The 21,494-nt window shown below is 46.8% G+C and overlaps 2 protein-coding genes across 2 annotated transcripts in view; one reads left to right on the top strand and one right to left on the bottom strand.

Annotated features, from left to right (window-relative positions):
• SLC7A14 (solute carrier family 7 member 14) overlaps positions 1-21,494 on the top strand; it is a 152,363-nt gene that overhangs the window by 62,791 nt on the left and 68,078 nt on the right. The window contains exon 2 of the mRNA XM_004704084.3: positions 17,436-17,891. Within this exon, the coding sequence (XP_004704141.1) occupies positions 17,588-17,891 (304 nt within the window). The 5' untranslated portion in view covers positions 17,436-17,587. The remainder of the gene's footprint in view (positions 1-17,435; positions 17,892-21,494) is intronic.
• On the bottom strand, positions 12,834-13,261 carry LOC105978761 (small nuclear ribonucleoprotein Sm D2-like). Its single transcript, XM_045297670.1, is given in 2 exon segments — positions 12,834-13,165; positions 13,168-13,261. Coding segments are annotated over 2 exon segments (426 nt in total).

The raw sequence follows: 21,494 nt of genomic DNA, 5'->3' as shown, positions 1-21,494 counted from the left end.
CTTCTGCTTTATTTCCAACTTTTACAATCTAATCACATGCCACAATTAGCAATGCATCTTTATTGTGCTTTCTGTCCATTTTGGACTAAAGAAGTTGACCGGAATTTTTTAATTTCTTCAGCACTAGCTGTAGTGATTGGTGTGTAAAGTCTCTAAGGTTTGTGAATTCATATACAAAGACTATTTAACACCGAAACTACATTTGCAATATATGTCTTAGGATAACTGGGATTGTTATATACTGCTATTGAATCTTATATATTTTATTAAGAAAAACTTTGTGTCCAACACTCTTTTAAGCATTGTGATAGATCCAATAATTTGACAAACTATCAAACAAAAACACTAACCAGTTGCTGCTGAATTGATTCCAACTCACGGTCATTCACGTGTATCACAATAGAGCTCCACTCTGTGGTGTTTCCAATGGCTCGATTTTTGGAAATAGATTATCAGAAAATTTTACCTTGATGCTTCAGGGTAGACTGAAACCTCCAACCGTTAGGTTAGCAGCTAAACCCAGTAACTGCACCATCCAGGCACTCCTTTTGTCACTGTGAATCAGAAAAGGGAGACGCAATTCCAACCTTTAAGGAGCTGGTAGTCTAGAGGAAGAAAACAGACAATACAAGCATAAATAAGTAAATATCAAACAGAGAACAAATGCTCAAAGAAAACAAAATAAGGGAAATAATGCGAGACCAGGGCTACTTTCAGCTCAAGTGATCTGGGAGCTTCCCTCCTGGAGGGGCAGCATATCAGCCGAGAGCAGAGTGAGGAGGAGAGTGCCACACAAAGTTCCCCCCTCACCGGTTCCTGGCAGAGGAAGCAAAGGTAAAGGCCCTAAACTACTGACTGCTTGTGTTTCAAGAATGGAAAGGGGGTCAGCGTGGCTGACCCAATGGGGATGGTGGCAGGAAATTAACTCAGAGATGAAAGTAGACAGCAGATTGTAGAGAAATTCTCGGCCATTCTAAGAAGTTTTCATTTTCATTCAGAAGAGCAGACAAGCGTGTGTCTCTTAGTCATCCTGCAGACTGGAACTGAACTCAGTCTCGTGGCCAGGTTTTTTTTATTTATCATTTTATTGGGAGCTCTTACTGATGTCATAACATTCCATAATTCAAATAGATCATGTATAATTGTTCAATTGCTACTACAATCAGTTTCAAAACTTTTTTTTTTCCTTCTGGAACTCTTTGATATCAGCTCCCCTTTATCTCTTCCCTCCCCTACCCATCCCCCTAGGAGCCCTTGTTGTTATTGTTATATATTATTATTATTAAGATACGGATTAAGATATCCGTATCTTACCACATTCAAATTATCCAATCACCTACAATTCTGTTATTCACTCCCCTTAATAGGGGTTATACAGTCATCATTGCGATCAGCTCCCCTTACCCACTCCCCTTGTCTTCCTTTATCTTCAGGGAATCATTACTCCCATTGCTGTTTCTGAAGGGTCCATCCTGGCATTCCTGCATCAAACGATCTTAACTGTACCCATAACATACAGTATTAATGAGGTGAAACATAAGCCTTGATAGTAAGGGATTAAAGAGCCAGAGAATCAGTTAGGTGCTTCATCAGTGCTATGCCACAGCCTAAATTCCTCATCCCATCATATGGTCCCTCTGTCAGGGCCTGTTCAATTGTCTTGCAGGTGGGTTTTGGGTATCTACTTTGTCCACCCTCCCTCACTTCAATTTGATGGCTTTTTTAAAAATTTCTGATACTTATTCCCCGTTAATACCTCATGATCACACAGACTAGTGTGCTTCTTCCATGTGGGCTTTGTTGCTTCCCTGCTCCATGACTGCTTGTTTGACTACAAGCTTTTAAGACCCCGGACACTATATTTTTCAATAGCCGGGCACCATCAGCTTTCTTCACCACATTTGCTTATGCACCCATTTTGTCTTCAGTGATTGTGTCGGGAAGGTATCATACCTTGCCACATTATTAGAACAAACCATACTTGTGCTTAGGTGAGATTTTAGTGGAAGCCCAAAGTCCATCTGCTTCCTTATTGAATTTACATATATGTACATATATAGACAAATGCACCTATATTTATATAAGTATATTTTTACATATTTATATATCTATATTTATACCTATGTATATAAATTTTTGCATTCTTCTTCTTTCCTTGTTTTCTTTTTTCTTTCCTCCTGCTCCACTATCATGCTTATCCATCATTCACCTCTCAGTAATTCCTCTCAGACACTGTTCAATTGATCAAACACCCCTAGGAACTCTACACCCTCCTCACTGTCCATTATATAACCCTTGCTCTTTCCCTCCTGTCCCTGTCATTGTTGGCTCACCACTCACCCTCACCTACCTCCTCCCCTCCCATCCCCCCCAGAACTGTCGGTCCCATCACTGTCTCCATGGGGTTGCTTATCCTGCCTATCTTATACAGATACCAAAAGAATAAAATAATTAATTAAAATAAAATTTTAATTTTTAAAATAAATAAAAAAGGAGAAAGACCATACAAATAGCTCCAAGTCTAACTGGTATCTTGACCCATCGTAGATTAATATCTCTCTGTTATATAGCAAACCAGATGTGTTCTAATCCCTCTGCCCAATTCCCTTTTCTTTCAGGGTTCCATATCCCAGGACCCGCTGACCTAACAACACTGGTACCCTTTTAGACCCCAGCCGTCCTGTCCAAAAGGCACTCACCCCACAGGTCCCTATTTCTCCTCCTGCAGACAGGGATAGAGTCAGCCCATTACACCGTTAGACTTTCAGGGGGGTGCCCTTGCGAGAAACACCCAACCAGATGGCATGAGTTGCCAAGTACTGCCCCCAGAGTCAGAAGTCTACAATCAGGATTCCTCGGGGACTTCAGGCTTTACTCCATCGCTGGTCTATTGCACTTTCCTCTTGCTTTGCCTCCATGCGTGCATGGCAAACGGGCTGTTCTCCTTGAATTGTATCTTCAGGGCCATCCTCTGTATCTCTAGCTTAGGTCAACCCTGCAGTCATCTCTGGGATCTAGCTGCTCCAAGCAGGAACACCATCCTCAAGGATTGGCACACTGGAATGAGGTCTACTCTCAGTCTCCCTTTCCTGTGGAGACAGAAACCATACCCTTCCATTGGGTAGATTAATGCCCTGCTCCCCTAATGCCATCTTTTTTCTTCCCCCACCCCTCTGTGAGCCTTAAAGACCTATGAGAGGGGTGGGGGAAGATGTCATGGCTCAATTTTCAGTAAAACAATAGACAGGTCTATAAGGTAAACCATAACAGTAGGGACGTACACACACTTTCGATTCATCGACAATTTGAGATTAAAAGGGCAATCTTTACCCAAAGACAAAGTTCAAAAGGGTTAGGAAAGAAGAAAACTTGAAAACAAGAAACGAAGCGAGGAAGTGGGATAAGCGATAGAGCATTGGAGGGATTCCAACCAACGACATGAAACCACATGTACACGAATTGTTGGATGATTTGCTCTGTAGACCTCTACCCAATTCACAATTTTTAAAAATTATTTTCTGTAGAAGTTTGGATTTCCTTTTGCTTACTCTGCAAAACCATTAAGAGAGAACCCCCGGTGTTTAAATATATGCAAGGCAACCTAAGAATACAGTGCGTGATGTTAGGGACTGTGGAGATCAAAGAAAAGAAGGTTCAAGTGGTCAATACACAGTTAATGACAGGTGGGATTTGAGCTGCATGTCAAGGAAACATGAAACACAGATGGGTTCTGGGAAGAAGGTTAGAAACAGCATAAGCAGAGGCTAAGAAGTGGGATATGCCCAAGTCAGTGGGAGTACCCGCCTGTAGCACAGTGGATAGCCACTTCAGTACCACATCTGTCTTCCAGGCAGCCTGGGAGCTCTGGGAGGATGGAGGTTATCTTTAACCCCTTTCTGTGCCTGAATCCTGGACATACAGTGACAAACATTCACTGTGTCCTCTGTAAATATTTGTTCAAATCCTCTGGATTGATTAAAGCAGGTGGCGTGTATTGAGAACAGTAAAAACTAAGAGTAGAGTGGGTCTGGGTGAGGTGAGGCCAGACTTTGTGAAGAGCTAGAGGTACACAAAGCTTAATGAAATAAGAATTCTGTTCATCTGGCAGTTTATTGTTGTATCATATGAAAACATCCATTCTCGAATCTTCCTGGGTCTGCTTGAAATGATTTGAGTTAAAAATGTAGACTGGAATTCTAGAAATTCTCTTTGGGGAGGTCCGTGGAAGGCCCCTCAAGGGCCAGGCAGCCAGACTCCAGAGCAACAGGTCTGGCTATGGGCTAAGGTAGAGGGGATAGAGAAAACAAATAGTTGTTCCAACTATGAGCTCAAACCCCAAAGTACAAAGTCTGTTATCCAAATTGACTGCTTACATTATTGATTGCCAGGGAGCTTCTCAGAGACTCAACTCTGTTTAATGTATCTAGGGAGAGAAGCTGCGGGGATTTATCTACTTAAGCTCTTCCTGAGCAACCCTGGGGGAGCCAGCTGGTTAATAAACAGAGGCATTTGAAGACTCCTGCCAGAGTTGTGCTTCTTTAAAATGAGAGGAGGACAATCCCACCGGTGCCAAGTCATCAGGAAGAGTTTAAGGAACATGAAAGTCACCTTTTTCCCTTCCCTCCCTCGGCTCCTAGGGGAAAATAGATTGAAAAGGGACATAACAACATGTGGTCGTGGTGGAGTAGATTCTGACTGACGGCGACCCTACGGACAGCAGTACAAACCCCTGCCCAGTGCTAAACCATCCTCAGGACTGTCCACATGCACGAGCCCAGTGTGGTAGCCATCGCGCCCCCCAGCTCATGGAGGTCCTCCTCTTTCACCCTGACCCTCTATGGTACCTTACCAGCAGGCTGTCCAGGGACGGGCCTTTCCTGCCTACATGTCCAAAGCATGGGAGATGAAGTCTCACCACCCTCACATCTAAGGAGCCTTTTGGCTGTACTTCTTCCGAGACAAATTTGTCTGTTCTTCTGTCAGTCCAGCACACTTTCACTGTTCTTTGCCAACATCGGAATCCCCCTGCATCCATTCTCCTACGGTCGTCCTTATTCATTTTCCCGCTTTCATGTGCATCTGAGCCAATTGAAAATACCATGGCTCTGGGAAATGCCTGATTTACCATTGGGAATCATCTCGAGCATAGCAGGAGAGCGATGTTATCCAAAGAGAATGTGGACAGCTCTGGTCACCTTTCCTGGCCGGCAGCAGTAGGGGAAGCGCTGGCCTGGAGGTCAGAGTTGGTCACACAGGGTGGCCGTGGCGCGGTCTTATCAGTGCTCCGCTCTGGCGTTTCTTCCCTGAAAGTAGCAAGGTGGCGCGCTCTACCCAAGGGCCTTAGAGATGGTAGTGGACATGAGAGTGCGCTGGTGGGCAAATTCCATTGTCTTCTATTCTATTTTCCCATGAACTTTTGGAAGCCTCATCAGACAGTTTGGGTTGCATTTTTGTTTGATTTAGGGACAGCATTTTTTGAAAGAATGTAGGGGGGGGGAGTGGAGCTGGGGGATTTTAGGGGATTCGGGGTTTTTTTGTTTTTTGTTTTCCAGGAAAAGCGAGTAGAGAGGAGGCAGTGTGCTGTCTCGTATGAAATAAGATGAATGATGAATGAGCTACCTGGAGAAGAATGTTCAGACAGTGAACAATATCTTCCCCAGAGATGCCCACAGCCTAACCTCCCAGAATTGTGACTATGTTACCTGACTGGATAAAAAGAACGTTGAAAGTGTCTTCAACGGGGGTCCCCAAATGGGAAGATTATTCTGCACTCTCCAGATGGGTCTCATGTAACCACAAAGGTCCTCGTAAGAGGAAGGGGGGCGGCGGTCAGGAAGGATAGAAGATGGGTGCTGCTGACTTTAAAGATGGAGAGAGTAAGCACAAACCAGGAAGACAGGTGGCCTCTAGATGCAGGAAAAGGCAAGGAGCTTGAATCTCCCTTACAGCTTGCAAAATAGAGACAGCCCTGTGGACCCCAGCTCACTGCCATCAAGGCCACACTGATTCTTAGCGACCCTCCATGACAGGGTAGAACTGCCCCTGTGAGTTTTTCACTTGGCAAGAGTATAAATTTCATCTTTCTACCTGGAGCGGCTAGGGGGTTTGAACTGCTGGCTGGCCTGTGGTTAATAACCAGATAGGTAACTTCCTCTGCCACGGAGGCTCCTAGTAAGCCAAGAGATGTAAAATACTAAACTTGCATTGTTTTCAGCAAGTCCATTTGCAACCATTTGTTACAGAGCAATAGAAAACTAACCGATGACGTTTTTTCTGGATGATAGATGATGGTGGTTCTCTATTTTGTCAGGGAGCCTTCAGTACAGTCTAGTTCCCAGTCCCACTGGAGTTTGTCATGGATTGAATTGTGTTCCTCAAAAAGATGTGTCAACTTGCCTGGGCCATGAGTCTCAGTGGTTCGGCAGGTGTGCAAGGATGCAATTTGGCAATTACGCAATGCTGTAATCGTGCCCTGTGACGTGATCTCATGTAGTTAGCCCACCAGTTGTGACATGATGAGATGCGACCCAGCACCTTTACTCAGATTACCGCCTGATCCCATGTAAGACATGGGATCACCCCCTTTATTTAATCGTATGAGAAAAAGAACAGAAATGAGCAGGGAAGGAGGGATGTACCGACAACCAAAGAAGGAAAGCCAGCAGTAGAATGAGTCTTTGAACCCAGGGACCCCTGCGCTGAGAACCTCTTAGACCCAGGAGAAGACCCATACCAAGACAAGTGTAAACTTCCAAGAAATACAGGGCCCGGGAATGATGAACGTAGACAATAACTTCCTTTCAGAGCCAACGGAGAGAAAGCCTTTCTCAAGAGCCAATACTCTAATCTCGGGCTTCTAGAGTCTAATTTGTGAAGGACCCATTGCCTGTCTCTTACAGCCCCCCACGGTGGCATTTCTGTTAGAGCGGCATGCATTACCCAACACATGCTGAAATGGGCTCCAGCCCAGACAGAAGCAGCTTGGCTTTTGAAGGCTCAACAACATTCAGATTACATATGTCCCCAAAAGGGCTGGGCTGTCTCATCTCTAACACAAGCATCCTATGATTTGATTATTTCAGAATGGCTCTCAAAGCACATTTGGGGTGGGAAGAGCCAAATTTTTATACCAATCGCCTCTCTAAGGACCATCTCTGAATGCACTTTGCAACCAGCAGTGCGGTGTTAAGAAATTAATCACTATCACCATTTTCACAAGTAACAAAAAGAAATCTATGACAGGCTGTGGTTTACCAGTAGCTAGTCGCAGGGCTGAGCTTCAATGCCTCATCATTCATGGTTCTAGTGTATGTTCACATGGTATGATAATAAACTCTCACTTTCTAAGGTGTGGAAATAATCTACACGTTTTAGAAATTACCTATGGGTTCACCATATTGCCCAATAACTGTTGCACGCAGTGAAATACCAAGGAACTGAGATGCTGGGGAAAGAGGTTCCTGCTAATTAACTTTTCTGACTAACCAAATGTTAGCTAGAAAAAGGAAAAAGCATTGCTGAACCAGGGTTCCTATTCAAAGGTTTCTAAATTAGAATGGCTCACTACCCTACCTTGGTAAGAGGAACATGACAAGCAGAGATTGGCCTGTCTTTGTTAATCACCAAGGTTCTCCCTGTATCTCAGCCATCACTGGTCACCAGCCTGAAGCCCACACTGTAGGGGCTGCTCTCCAGCTGCCTACGCAAGCCTCCTTTCATTTAATCCTCACGACAATCCCACGAGGAGCTATTATAACTCCCATCAAGTGAAAAGCACAACAATAGCCCAGAAATGTTAAGAGACACACCCAGACCCTGCAAGGCACAGCCCAGACCTCAGTGATTTGACTCCACAGCCAGTGGTGTCTAGAGACGCCGTCTGTGCTTGATGGTCTTGAATCCCACCCAGACCCAGGGTCTAACCATGCAGCAGTCAAAGTCCAATCAGGGGACAATCCGTTACAGCTGCTAGTGGACACAGCGCCAACCCCAGACAGCTGTGTGCGTAACAAAACAACACAGTGCCTGTGACAGCCATTCTCACCATTGCTGGATGGGCCCACGGGGCAGCTCCTGTCAACCCGCTCATTGAGGTTTTTGCTCATCCTGTACTTTCTCAAAGCTGGTGCTCGGAGAAGAGTTTAATGAAGAGAACTAGATACAAAGATATGGACAGCGTGTCGAGAAATCACAAGGCCAAGTACGGTTCTGGACTCTAGAGATAGGGGCACCACCCTATGCCTGAAAGGACAAAGGAGGGAAAAGTTGTCAGATCTCTTGAAGACAGTTGGGTTTAGAGTGCTTCTTGGGAGGAGTTATGGTCTCTTGGGGATGGACATGGCCAACTCACAGAGACCCAGCCGAAGGCAGGCTGGGGATAACCCCCGCCTCACACTCCTCCACCCTCCCGTTGGGCAGCCCCGCAGGGGTCACCGAAGCGTTCAGTGGACTTCACGCGTGTCAGCTCCCCCGGGCACAGCCAGTAGACTCAGGAGGAGAGAAGCTGGGAGGGTAAACAGCAGACCCCTGAGCCCCTTGACGCTGCATCTTGCCTAGATCCTGAGAGTCTGTGTCTGATGAGTCATTTCTTTAGGTCGTAGTGGCCACCATGGAGTGAACCACGCAGTAAAAACTCACTAACTACTTTTCTAGGGATTACTTTAGAAGCTAACTGATTTTATGCTATCATTTGTCCCTTCAAAAAGAAGGATATCTCAGTGAAGTCTCCATGGGGCAGGCAGTGGGATGGTTCAGTTCGGTTTTCTTCTATTTTCATTTCAATGGGTTCTGGTTTTGCATAGGTTACAATATGCACAGTGCAGGGCACACAGCCCAAGAGCAGAGAGACCTGAGGGCCCAGGCCTGGGACTTGTAGGAGCAAAGGGTGGAGGTGAGGCTGAGCAGTGATATCTCCCTTGATGGGGACCCTAGAAGAGAGGGGCCGGCCATGTCTCCATGCTGCGCAAGATGATCTCCGAATGAGCCATGACCACAGCACATCCCCACCCCTCGTGCCTCCCACTACGTGGATGCCAGACATTCTCTTGAGAATGTTTGCATGACTTTCTGCTGAATATGTACACAAGTCACATTCTCCATCCCTGGACTGTTGACAGCAGCACTTTTTTCCCAAAGTAGTAGTATTCCCACTCAACCAATAGCAGGTATTCTTAGACTACTCTACTTACTGCCATTGAGTTGATGCCAACTCATAGTGACCCTAGAGAACAGGGTAGCACTGCCCCTGTGGGTTTCTGAGACTGCAACTCTTTATGGGAGTAGAAAGGCCCGTCTTTCTATCTTAGAGTGGCCGGTGGTTTCAAACTACTGGTCCTGCAGTTAGCAATTCAATGTGTAACCAACACCTCACCAGGGCTCCTAGTTATCCTTGTAGGAATTAATAAAAGTAGAAGAAAGAAAGATTTGTTTGTTTCCAAACAAACCAAATTAAGCCGATTTTGCATTGTTTTGCTTTGCCTAATGAGTTCTGGATCAATATCGGGGATTACAATACAACAGTACGTATGGCTTTCATGAAGTAATTGTGGGAGCGCAAGAACTGATTCATCAAAATCTTTTTAAGCTTACACCTCAGGTGTACACACTTCTGCTCATTCAAGAGAAAACAATCTCAAAAGAAAAGCACCACTGTGTTGCTTCATAGTAGGGATTCACTAAGATCAATTACGTTATCATCACAGCTACTCATATTCTCCTTTGTAAGAAGAGTATGCCTACCACCAGGTGACCTATACCAGGTGGCCTTCTATGCCAAGTGACTGACCTCCCTACCTCCCTACCTCCTATGCCAGGTGACCTCCCTACTTCCTGTCGGAGGAGTGTACATACACGCCTTTGGCTTTGGTCACATGACTTACTAGAGCCAGTGTAAAGTAGAGGGAACTACCAGTTTCAATAGGTGCTGAAGAGTTATTTCAAATTTCGGTACTCCCTTGTTCTTGGACTATGCCCAGAGCAAAGCTTATGTCAGAGAAAGACCGCTTCTTCAACCTTAATCCCAAAGAGAGAAGGCAGGCCGAGCAGACAGACTGACAGTCCAGAGGGAAAAAGGAGACCCAGGCAAGCCCACACCCTGGAAAAGTGCCGCAGCCAGAGACAAGCGTTACTGTTGTGAGATACCGAAATTTGAGGTTGTTTGTTACCTCACCACAGGCTGATTGATAACATTCAATAACTTTTTCCAAGCAGAAAAAGAAATAGCTAATTTTGGAAAGGAAGCCCAATCACTACAACCTCTTTTCTTGATAGTTGTGATAGATCCCAAGTCCCTTTTAAAGACGTATTAGGCAAAATAAAAAGCTAACTGTATCTAAGATACAATACAAATGCACTAGCACTTTTGATGTAATAGGGTAGGTGATCGAAAACTAGTTGGAAGTAAATTTGGTCAACCAAACACTTTGCAATGGCATCAGTGGAAAGATTAACAATCCATAAATCGGTAACCCAGGTTTTATAGACAATTGTGTGTCTTCGTGAATTTGTCGAGCACCAGTAATGTATGATTTAGGATACACACATATGCACACACATACAAAGGGCTTGAGTCTTCTACCACTCTGTCATGGTCCAAAAAACCACATCAGCCATGATGAACTGCAGGCTGCCCAGGAGGTACATACATTCAGAATGTGATTGATCTGGAAGCTGTAACATGTGAGACACTGCTGATCACTGAAGAAATTGAAGGTGTTTAGTCCAGGGAAGATAAAACTCAAGAGAGATTACCTTCCAAATGAGTTACTTTCAAAAGTGAAGATTTATGCTGTAAACAGATTAGCTGTAATCTGTATAGCCACAGTAAGCCAAGCTGGTGACAAGGGAACATTGTCGAGAAATCTTGGTTCTGGATGAGCAGATGCTCTATCTGACTTGTATCTGCCCCCCCCCCCATAAAAGCATAGTAACTGAGGTGGGGCACCTGTAGATGGGGTGCAAACATACAGCCATCCTGACAAGCTTAGAAGGAATCGAAGAGACGCAAAAGCAAGGCCCTCAGGAGAGAACTGGCCATAAATGACTTGCCTGAGTGAGCCACAGGAAGTCATGGATGTAAAGGACAGGAGGGCTTCGTGTTTTCAGGTGTGGGGTGTTGCCTTCAGTAATCCATCAAGGTCTAGCCACTCCGCATTGTGAATGCATCTTGAGGAGGGAAGTCGGGGTGTAAGGGAATCAAATGTGCTGGAGGCCCCTTCAGATAATGAAACGCCGAGAAGAAGAGAGCCATTCTCTGCACGAGAGAAAAGAAGCAATTACACATGAGAGGAAGAGGACCAAGGTACACAATATTCAGCAATAAGAAGCCCGGCAGGGTTTTAGCAGAGGCATCTCATTGCTATAAACTGGGCAGCAGCCCTCGGGGGCTCCCTGAGAGGTGCCCAGGAAGGTAGAGGTGGTGATGGGAGGCATCATCAGTAGGGGACAAAGACCTGGTTAGCACTAACATAGCACTCACGGGGTGCCAGGCATGGTGCTAAAAACTCATCGGTATTAACCCTTCAATCCTCACAACCACCCTGTGTCGTAGCTTCCCTTGCTACTGTGTTTTACAGAAGGCAAGATGGAGGTATCGAGAGGCATCACCCAAGGTCACATAGCTAGCAAGGGGTGGAGTCAGGATTTGAACCCAGGAGTTTGGCCCTTGAGTTGTGTTCTTGGCCAAGAGCCCCTCCTAGAGTCTGCGAAGCAGTGGGGCTGCTGGAGAGGAGGGTTGGTGCAGGGCAGGGACCCAGAAGTGTGGAGGGCCCCTCCGAAGGAGCACTCCGATCCTGGAGTCTCAGACAGGCCATCAAATCAGACGACTTTCACTTTAACTGTAAACTCTTTTTTCCACCCACAGACTGTTAGGGTTGGAGCATTGATTAGAAGAATTTTACTACCATACTAGCTGCCAACCAGCAGTCTGCCAGCACAGCTGTCCATGGCGAAGGTCACGAAAGGATTTCTGTAATCCCCTCATGTATTTGCAGGACAGGAACCAGTGTGGGTGGAGTACTGTTGGGGCCTTTACTTTCCTCCTCTCTCGGCCTCCAAAAGCAGGCTCTAACCTCATTCGCTAAGCCTACCTATTCAAGTGAAACTTCTCAACCATAACTAGCTTCATCTTTCAACCAGCCTGCTCTTACCCTCATTGCACTTGGAGCCCATCGAACCCTCAAGCGTGCCAGCAAACACCGTTGTGAGGATGCTCATCTCCCAGAGGTCCTTAAGCTGGTCTCGGTTATAGTATTTGGAGAAACTTGAATGAACATGCTAGAGAAAGCACAACACACTCTTATTGCTCATCTTGGAAACACAACAGCAGCGAGCTTCCAAAACCATCCTGATTAACATAATCTGGGGGTGATGAATATGGATATTGTCAATAGTCATCTAAAAGCAGGTTTTCTTTTGAATGTTTTGTTCTGTGCCAGGAACTTTCCAACCAGGAAAGGAAATGCCCCAAGCCCCTGTTTGCAGCAAGACAACAAGCAGTCCCAGGGAGTGCGCAAAGGGAATGGAGCCAGGAAGGCTTGCTTGCCACTCGAATGTTGTTCTAATTGAGTCTCTAAGTCTTCACCGTGATTTCGAATCACCAGGAATCAGGAGGGAAGATGGAAGCTGCCTCTTCCCGGAGGAGCTTGGTTCAGATCTCCGGTCCTTGTAACAGACAAGGCTCCTGGTGAAGGAGCCTCCAGGCAGTGCAGCATCCAGAGTCCTGACCTGCGAAAGAAAGCTGTCAAGGAACCCACCCACCTGCCCCAGAAGGAAAACAGGAAACTCCTGTCAGCTTGGTAGGCCCTGCGAGAAATGGTGGTATCTGTTTTCCACATCTAGCACTCACTTTTATTTTTTTTTAACAAAAACCCTGAGTATTTTTTCTTCTGGACCCGCAGGACAGGACTTCCCAGGGCGGTGCTGTGGCCCCGCTTGGTGGGGATGAGTGGGGTCCCGCCCCCTGTCAGGAACATCTTGGAGATATAGCGGTCCTTGTTGGCGGTCCCTGTTGATGGCTTGGGCTTCTCACCCTGGTCACTCTTGGGGACCTCAGTGCACGTCTCCTTCACATGCCCCAGCACCATGTTCCAGCTGTGCTTGTCGGTGGCCTTCACTCCGCCCAGAAGCTTCCTGTTGATGAGCGCCCGGGTGTTGTCCTAGACAGATCCGCGAGCAGCGACAGAGACCTTGCGCTGAACTCCTCATCTCGCTTCTGCAGGCCCTCCGGGGTCATCTCATTGCTGGGCTTGTTGAGGAGGCTCATGGTGCTGGCTGCGTTCTCAGATCACGCCCGTCTCCTCCGCCTCGTTCTCAGATCACGCCCGTCTCCTCCGCGTCGTTCTCAGATCACACCTGTCTCCTCCGCGTCCTTTCTGCCTCTCCACTTCGAGCCCTCCTGTCATGTGCCTGGGCCAGAGGGCAGTCCTTGGCCGTTCCACTGTGCACCAGAATCTTCCAGGGAGTTTTCCTACATCCCTGTGTCCAGGCCAAGCCCCCGAGCAGTGAGATCAGAACTGCTGAGGTGGGCTCCGGTCATCAGTGTTGTCAAAAGCTCTCAGGTCATTCCAATGTGTCACCAAGATGGAGAAGTGTTGGCCCAGGGACTCTGAGACCCAGAAAACCCTTTCACCCCCCCACCCCACCCCCACCCCCGAGAGTGGACAGGATGCTGGCCCACACTGACCTCGCCATGCACTGTCGCGTGGCCACCCTTCTGTTTCTAACCTCAAGTGGCCTGTGAGCGCCTCCCTGACCCCAGGACAGCTTCAAACCAGAATGCAGCCCCGTGGTGTGCAGGCACTAGCCAGCTGCGGAATCCCAAAGTTTCCATGTCAGCCTCCCTCGGCCACAAGTCCACACCTCCTCTTACCTCAGACCGCCATTCAAGGACTCACTTAATGCAATCCTGGGGTGTGCTGAGGCTCCAGCCAAACACTGCACAGTGGCTGGAAGGGGCTTTAACATCAACTCTCTCCCCTGAATCATGACCCCCTCACGCTTCTCAACCCCCTCTCTTGGCGAATGGGCCTCCCTGCAGTCCAAACCAAGGGCACATCAAGCAGGTCCAGAGTCAAGGCTCAAGCTCTGGCAGGTCCCCTCACTCCTTGAGGTAGTTAGTTCATTGTGCCAACCTGGCCCATAAACACATGGGGAGTTGATTGAAGGGCAGAGGAATAAATGGCTCAGTGAGCCTCGCCTTTCTAGTTCTCGGGTCTCTTGCTTTGTGATGATGGTCGGACCAGGGTGCAGCTGCCTTAGCCAATTCCCTGCTTGAGCTGGCAAGGCTTACTTCCTGCAAGACATCCCTGAGGAGAAGCCACATGGACCTACCCCGATGCAGCCCTGGGTGCTGGAGCAGCCACGTGGAGACCCCTGCCAGCGCTGAGATGCTTACACACCCACTGACTCAGCTTTCCTCCTGCAGTCGGCATCATTGCGTGTGTTTTGTGAGATGGAGGAGGACTTTGTGGATTGGCGTCAGACATATGGGTTAATGTTGGACTTGTGGGCTTGGGCAGCACTGGATTGGGATGTTTTCTTGATGCGCACTTAACCTTTATATAAAACTCTCTCTTATACATGAGTTTCTGTGGATTTGTTTCTCCAAAGTACCTAGACTCACACACTCCTGCAGGCCTCCGTGGCCTCCTCGGTAAAAACCGATTTGTTGTGAAGAATCAATTAAGGGATACAGATAACACCCTAGCAGAGCACCCAAGCCCTCCTCCCCGCGGGCAACAGCCATGCCCCTTTCTCGGAACAGACCTCAGTGATTGTCCCCACGGGGACCCCAGCCAGAAACACTCTGCCCCCACAGCTGGCATGACAGGCTCCTTCCACTCACAGAGGCATCAACCCATGTCCTCAGAGGTTCGCCCCACTTTTTCTTCCCCTTGTCTCTCTTGGGTGATTTGGCTTCATTTGCTGACCTGTTGGATTGGCTTTCCTCACCCGAGTGTCAGCCCAGTGCAAGCAGGGCCCGGACATCTCAGTCCCTGCAGCATCCCCTGCCGAAGGCTGGGCTGGCCCAGAGACGAGGGTGTGCACGTTTTTCTTGAACAATGCAATGATGAACGAACAAATGAACTAAATCTAAAGCCACAAGCTGATGCTGTGCTAACAACTGAAGCCACAAGGCAGAAGTGGCTACTCAGTTATTTTAAATGTAGTCAGTGGATACTATATGAAGTAGAGTTTAATGAGATACATTTAAAAGATTCAAATATATTCTTAAGCAAACTGAAGAAGTTTCAGATCCGAGTCCAAGGCATAATCCCATCTTTAAATACAGTACGTCCAAAAAAGCCCCAATGTGTGTAACGTGGAAACCTGTCAGAGAAGGAAAACTCAAATATTTTCCACTGGAGCGGGCAACACAAGGCAGTCCCACCAAGTACTGACTCTCACAGGTTTCACTACACATGCTGGGGAATGCAGACATAGGATAACGCTTCCCAAAAATTGTGGAAAAATGGTCTTGAAAGTTAATGAACTTTTCCACAAACTTTTTGAAGCCCCCTTGCATCTATAGAAAAGGGTCTAAAGTATATACATCAGGCTTTAATTAGGAATCACCAGTTGTTGTTGTTAAGTACCAGCTAATCAGTTCTAACCCATAGCAAACCTATGCACCACAAAATGAAACACTACCCAGGCCTGTGCCAGCCTCGCAATCGTTCCCAAGTCCGAGCTCCTTGTTGCAGCCAACGTGTGGATCCACATCCCTCCCCTTTACTAAGCACTGTATCCTCCGAGGACGGATCTCTCCTCACCACATGTCCAAAGTACCTAAGACAGTCTCTCCATCCCTTTCTTCAAGGAGCACCCTGGCCATACTTCTTCCAAGACAGATTGGTTTATCCTCCCGGCGGTCCATGCTGCTTTCAACATTCCTCTCCAGCACCGCAGTTCAAATGCATGGGTTCTTCCTCCGTCTTCCTTATTCCGTGTCCCACTCTCACATGCACACGGGGCAATGGAAAGGCGCACCTTAGTTTTCAAAGTAACATCCTTGCTTTTCAGTGCTCTAAAGAGGTCTTGTGCAGCAGATTTACCTGATGCAATGTTTCTTTTCGGCTCTTGACTGTTGCTTCCACAGGCATTGAGTGTGGATCCAAGCGAGATAAAAATCTTTGACAACTTCCACCTTTTCTTCATTTATCCTAATGTTACCTATTTTTGAGAAAATGAGCCACATGGAAGAATGAATGCTTTGGTTAAGATCTTGAGGGCTTGTGAGGACGTGGGCTGAGATCAAGTGTGGTGTCTATGGATTCCCAGTCAGTGGGGAGGATTTTGTTTATTCACACATTTGTTTACTGTTTATATGGTCTGTTTGGTTTTTTTGTATGTTTGTTTTGTTTTTTGGCATGCTGTGCTTTCGAAATAAGAAAAATAATAAAATACAAACTTTCCAGGGGACAGAAAAAGCACCTCTCTCACCCGGTGATTTGATGGTTTATCAGCTCCAGTTCTCAATGGAAGCTCCATGAGGCCAGGGATTGCATCTTGGCATTCCCTCATTGAATATGATTCATGGCACATAATGGATGATCAGTATATGCTAGTCTGATTAGAATTCAGTATAGATATCCATTAAGTCTGTAAGTGCATTCATCGGTACATGAGGCCCATTTTCCTCACAAATCTGAACAGGAAATAAAGGCTGACACTGTAGGCTGTGAGTGGCTCTGGCAGGCACAGTGGCACTGTCCCACAGCAGTGCCACGCAGCAAAGAGTCAAGAATCAAAACACAGCACAAGGTGACACTGCAAATCAGGGAGGAAGCGAAGCCAGGAAGACGGCCACCCAACCCCCTGAACCAAACTGCCACCTTTCACCGACTCTCCTCATTAATGTTCCCAAAGCCTTTAGAGGCAGACAAGTGTCAGGTTAAGGGCTAAGCAGTGTTAATGAATAACATTCGTCGATTTCATGGGCAACGCGTAATAGAAATGTCCTGGGCACATCAGCACTAGCTGGAATCTTCAGCTGCACAGTAGGTTAAGAATATACCCTTCTCACATTATAAGCACATAAGATAGACCTCTACCAGTTCAGTCTCTTAGCTGTGGTGGCACATTGGTGGCATGTTGTGCTGCCAACTGCAAGGTCAGCAGTTCAAAGCCACTAGCTGCTCCTTGGGAGAAAGATGGGGCTTTCTACTTCCGTAAAGAATGTCATGACTCATGGTACTCCTATAGGGCAAGAGAGACCCGCCCTTGTCCGAATTGACTCGATGGCAGTGAGTTGGCTTTTTTGGTTGAAGAGGTACAGTCTGGGAAATCCACAGGGGGCAATCCTCCCCTGTCCCATAGGGCCGCTAGGAGTCCGCACTGACTCAATGGCAGCAAGTTTAGTTTGGGTGTGTGACCACCCGATCATGATTTGTTTCCCATTAAGTCTCATGCTCTCCTTCCTTGTGTTTTACCTACAGGCGTTCATGCCCAGGAGAAGGCTGGGTTGGGTTCCTCCGGACCTTTCCTAAAAGACAGAACCCTGTTCATTAGATGAATTCCAGAACTACCTACTAAGACTTCTATAGAGCGCTTCCATCAGCTGAACTTCAACGCCACCCTATCACTCAAGATGAGTGGCCTCCTCACTTCCCTGGACCCCCGGCGGGTGCAGTGGGGGGCTGCCTGGTATGCTATGCACTCCAGGATTCTGCGCACCAAACCAGTGGAGTCCATGCTGGAGGGAACCGGGGCCACCACGGCACATGGCACCAAGCTAGCCCAGGTGCTCACCACCGTGGACCTCATCTCTCTTGGTGTTGGCAGCTGCGTGGGCACGGGTATGTACGTGGTATCTGGCCTGGTGGCCAAGGAAATGGCAGGACCTGGTGTCATCGTGTCCTTCATCATTGCAGCGGTTGCATCCATCTTATCAGGTAGGTGACTCGGGGCAGGGGAAGGCCCGAGGAAAGCGTGCTTGCTGAGCAAGTCACTGGTCATCCTGGCCTTCTGGAGTCGCTCCTGGTGAAATGTATGGCATCACAGAGGACTGGCTCAGCAAGCTCCCTTGTTGTGTTGGCTGCCAAGGAACTCAGGGCTAAATTTTGTCTCAGTTACAGTAGCTTTCCCCTTTCTTTGGCTTTTTCATATACGTAATATTCTGGTGCCCCTACTTCTGACAGCTTCTCATTTCCACCCATAGTCTAGTGGCTCTGTTTTTATTGTTGTTCTTCCTTTCATTGGAAGATAGATCAAGTCTTAGGGGTTGGGGATGCAGGTGAGGGTGTGGTGCAAGGGGTAGATGATGCTAGCATATAAATAATAAACAAAGAATCGGCAGAGTAACAAAGAGACAAATCAATACATCTGCTATGATTGGGATTTGACAAGTCTCAAGCTGGCAGTGCAAGCCCCAAGCAGGAGGGAGCCGGGCTAGGAGATTTAAGACCATTCTGAGAATCACGAATCGCCATCTGCCACAAGCACTTCAACAGATTGATATTCTACCGAGCTAGCTCAATGAGCTCCTCCTCTATCCTTGAGAAAGAGTCATAAAACTCTTTTTTTTTTAAATGAGCTATCAGGACTTGTATGTCATAAATTGTGAAGTGGCTCTCCTATTTCCTCATACTCTTTCTTGTTCACCAAACCAGTAGAGAAGGCTGGCTTGCCTTCTTGGGGTTGTAATTCACCGCATCTTTGAGAATCGAACACTGGACCATTTGAGAGAGAGAAAAAACGCTGTGCCTCTCGGCGTGTTTGGTTTGCTTGTGAGATGCCCGTGTCGGACAGTGAGGCTTTGCTGGAACTTTTGATGTCAGTCCGTGTGGGTCAGCCCACTTCCTACCCGTGAAGGTCTTGATCTTTTCAAATGTGTCAGGAGGAGGATGCCTAACTGAATTGGGAGTCTGGGTGCTAAAGCATTCCATCACAAGAAAGACCACATCGATGCTGCACATGCAGATGAACCCATCTTCATTCATGTGGGTGCACACGCTACGTGTGCACAACGAACTTCCCTTTGGTGTATATTTACCGTCATTTTCATTTGATGAGAACAAAATGTCCTGGTTGAGTTTCTTGGTCCCCTGCCATGGCTCATCTGGTTGGTTTTACCACTGTGTGTGTGTGTGTGTGTTTTTCTTGAAGTTGTCTTCTCATATGCATAAATAGCCTAATAATTGAGGTGCCTGCAGAACAGAAGGGGTTTTTTTCCTTACAGATAAAAATAAATTATTCACGTGGGTGAATTTCTTAGGTACTTGAAATTCTATTAACCTGATTGCAGCCATTTCCAAATTTATTTGACAAAGAAATTACTTGGGGGAAATGCCGGATTCTTGCTCACCATACATTTGTAAATCTAAGTGTTCTCTTCCTGGAGAACAGAATAGGAGTGGTAGCACCAAAGCATGCATATCACCGGAGGCGCCCACAGAGGGCGCAGGGCAGATGCCTAAGGGTCTTGCTTGTTGGTGCAGACTGCACAGTCTCCTCTTGCCCCCATCTCATTATGCTGTTTTTCCTAGACCACCGTGAGTCTATGACTGGACCACCCACAGGTCTGCGTTACATCTCAAAATCAGAACAAGGCCCAGAACTGCTCCTGACAGTTTGTGAGACCCACCTCCATGACCACAGGGTCATGGCCATTATGTCATCCCAATTTTTCTGCTGCTCAGATGGAGGGTCGAAGAATAGTTCAACGAGGTCTGTGCCGGAACCAGCTTGCACCCGCTGCCAAAAGCCCTGAAGTTGCATGTCTTTCACCAGCTTCCCAATCAATGATATCATGTGGTTCACTTGCAACTGGCTATGAGGGGAGTATTTACTCCACAGGAGTTGACAAATACCTTCACCCCTGAGTCAGAAGAAAGCCCCACTATGCTTTTATCCGAATTGTGGACCCCATGCCTCCCCCTAGGGCCACATCCTGAACAATTCTCAACACCTTGTGGCTGACTCTTCTCCATCCAGGAATCAGCTAGAATCTGCCTCGAGACCCCAACCTGGACCGGGACAAAAGTAAGCTGTGCCTCAGTTAGAATATTTAAGGTCGTTTTCTTCAGCCAGGCCTCTCACTCCAGTGAGAGGAAGTGATTCAGGAAGTGATTCAGGAAGTCTAGAGAACATCAGAATTGGGAATTCTGCTGTATATTTCCCCCTTTGGGTCAGGAGGTTTCTATGTAATCTTTAATCAAAATGTTTTGTAATGGTAGCCCTGGCACCATCCAATTCTTTTGGTCTTGTGGCCAAAGAGACAGCTGCTCTCCATGTGGAGGCAATTAGGCATGCATCCCTCATCCGCCTATGCCTGACTCTCCTTCTTGGTCTGTTGTTGCAGGCAAATAGAAGTTGTTGTGCCCTAGATGGCTGTTTGTAAGACCCCCAGACACTACACAACAAACTAGGCAGGAGAACAGAGTCATTAAACTTCTTATTAGGCAAATTAACTGGAATGCATGTTAGACTATGACCTGAAGCCTCCAAACCAAGAAACCAAGTCCCATGAGGTTTTTGGTTGTGCATAAGCAGGCTCGGCTACTAACCTTTATTTTTTAATCATTGCAAATGTATTTATCATACAAGTTTAACCAATTCAGGTGTTCAACTTATTGACAGCAATTATAATATTAGGCTATGCAATCCTACCCTTAGTCAACATAATAATTCCCTCACTGTAAGACTCCCTCCTCACTTCCCCTCCTCTCACCCCTGATAATCAGTGATAAGCTTGGTCCTGTATACATTTGTCTTTTCTTGCCTTTTTATAAGTGAGGCTGTACACTACTTTTCCTTTTATGACCGGCTTACTGCACTCAGTGTATCGTCCGCCAGGTCCGTTCAGACGGTAGCATGCATCCAGACTTCATTTCTCCTCCTGCCTGCGTGGTATTTCACCGTCTGCATGGACCACATCTTATCGATCCATTCATCTGTTGATAGGCATTCAGATTGTTTCCACCTTTTGACTATTGTCACTAATGCAACAACGACCATGGATGTACAAGTCTATGTTCAGTAGTATAGAATAGGGATGGAATTGCTGCGTGACATGAAAGGTGTGTGTGTGTGTGTGTGTGTGTTTCCACAGCTGCTGTACCATTCTGCATTCCCGTCAGCCGTGGGTAAGGACTCCATTGTCACCACAACTTTGTCAACATCTGTTCTTTTCTTTGCTTGTTTGTTTATCTCAGTGGGAGTAAAATGGGATCTCACTGTGGTTTTGATTGACATCTCTCTGATGGCCAATAACGGTGAGCCACTTTGTCTTTGGTGACCACTTAATGGTCCTCTTTGGTGAGATGCCTATTCAAGGACTTCTCCTACTTTGCCACTGGATTATTTGTCATTGTCGACATTTTATTGTGTATATTGCTTATTCGATTGTGCTTGGCCCAAATCATTTCTTAATTACCCCTTTTTATAGTTCATTCTTCCTCTCACCCCAGCTCCTGGCGGGAATGGATCTGTTTTCTGTCCCTATAGTTTTGCTTTTTCAAGAAGGTCTTCCAAATGAAATCATTCAGGATCTAATC

The sequence above is a fragment of the Echinops telfairi genome, unplaced genomic scaffold (genome assembly GCF_000313985.2).
Source record: "Echinops telfairi isolate 266 unplaced genomic scaffold, ASM31398v2 ScPeMD7_7420;HRSCAF=8458, whole genome shotgun sequence".
NCBI classification, from domain to species: domain Eukaryota; kingdom Metazoa; phylum Chordata; class Mammalia; order Afrosoricida; family Tenrecidae; genus Echinops; species Echinops telfairi.
The sequence above is the reverse complement of the archived record's forward strand: the minus strand, read 5'-3'. Positions and strand labels throughout refer to the sequence as shown.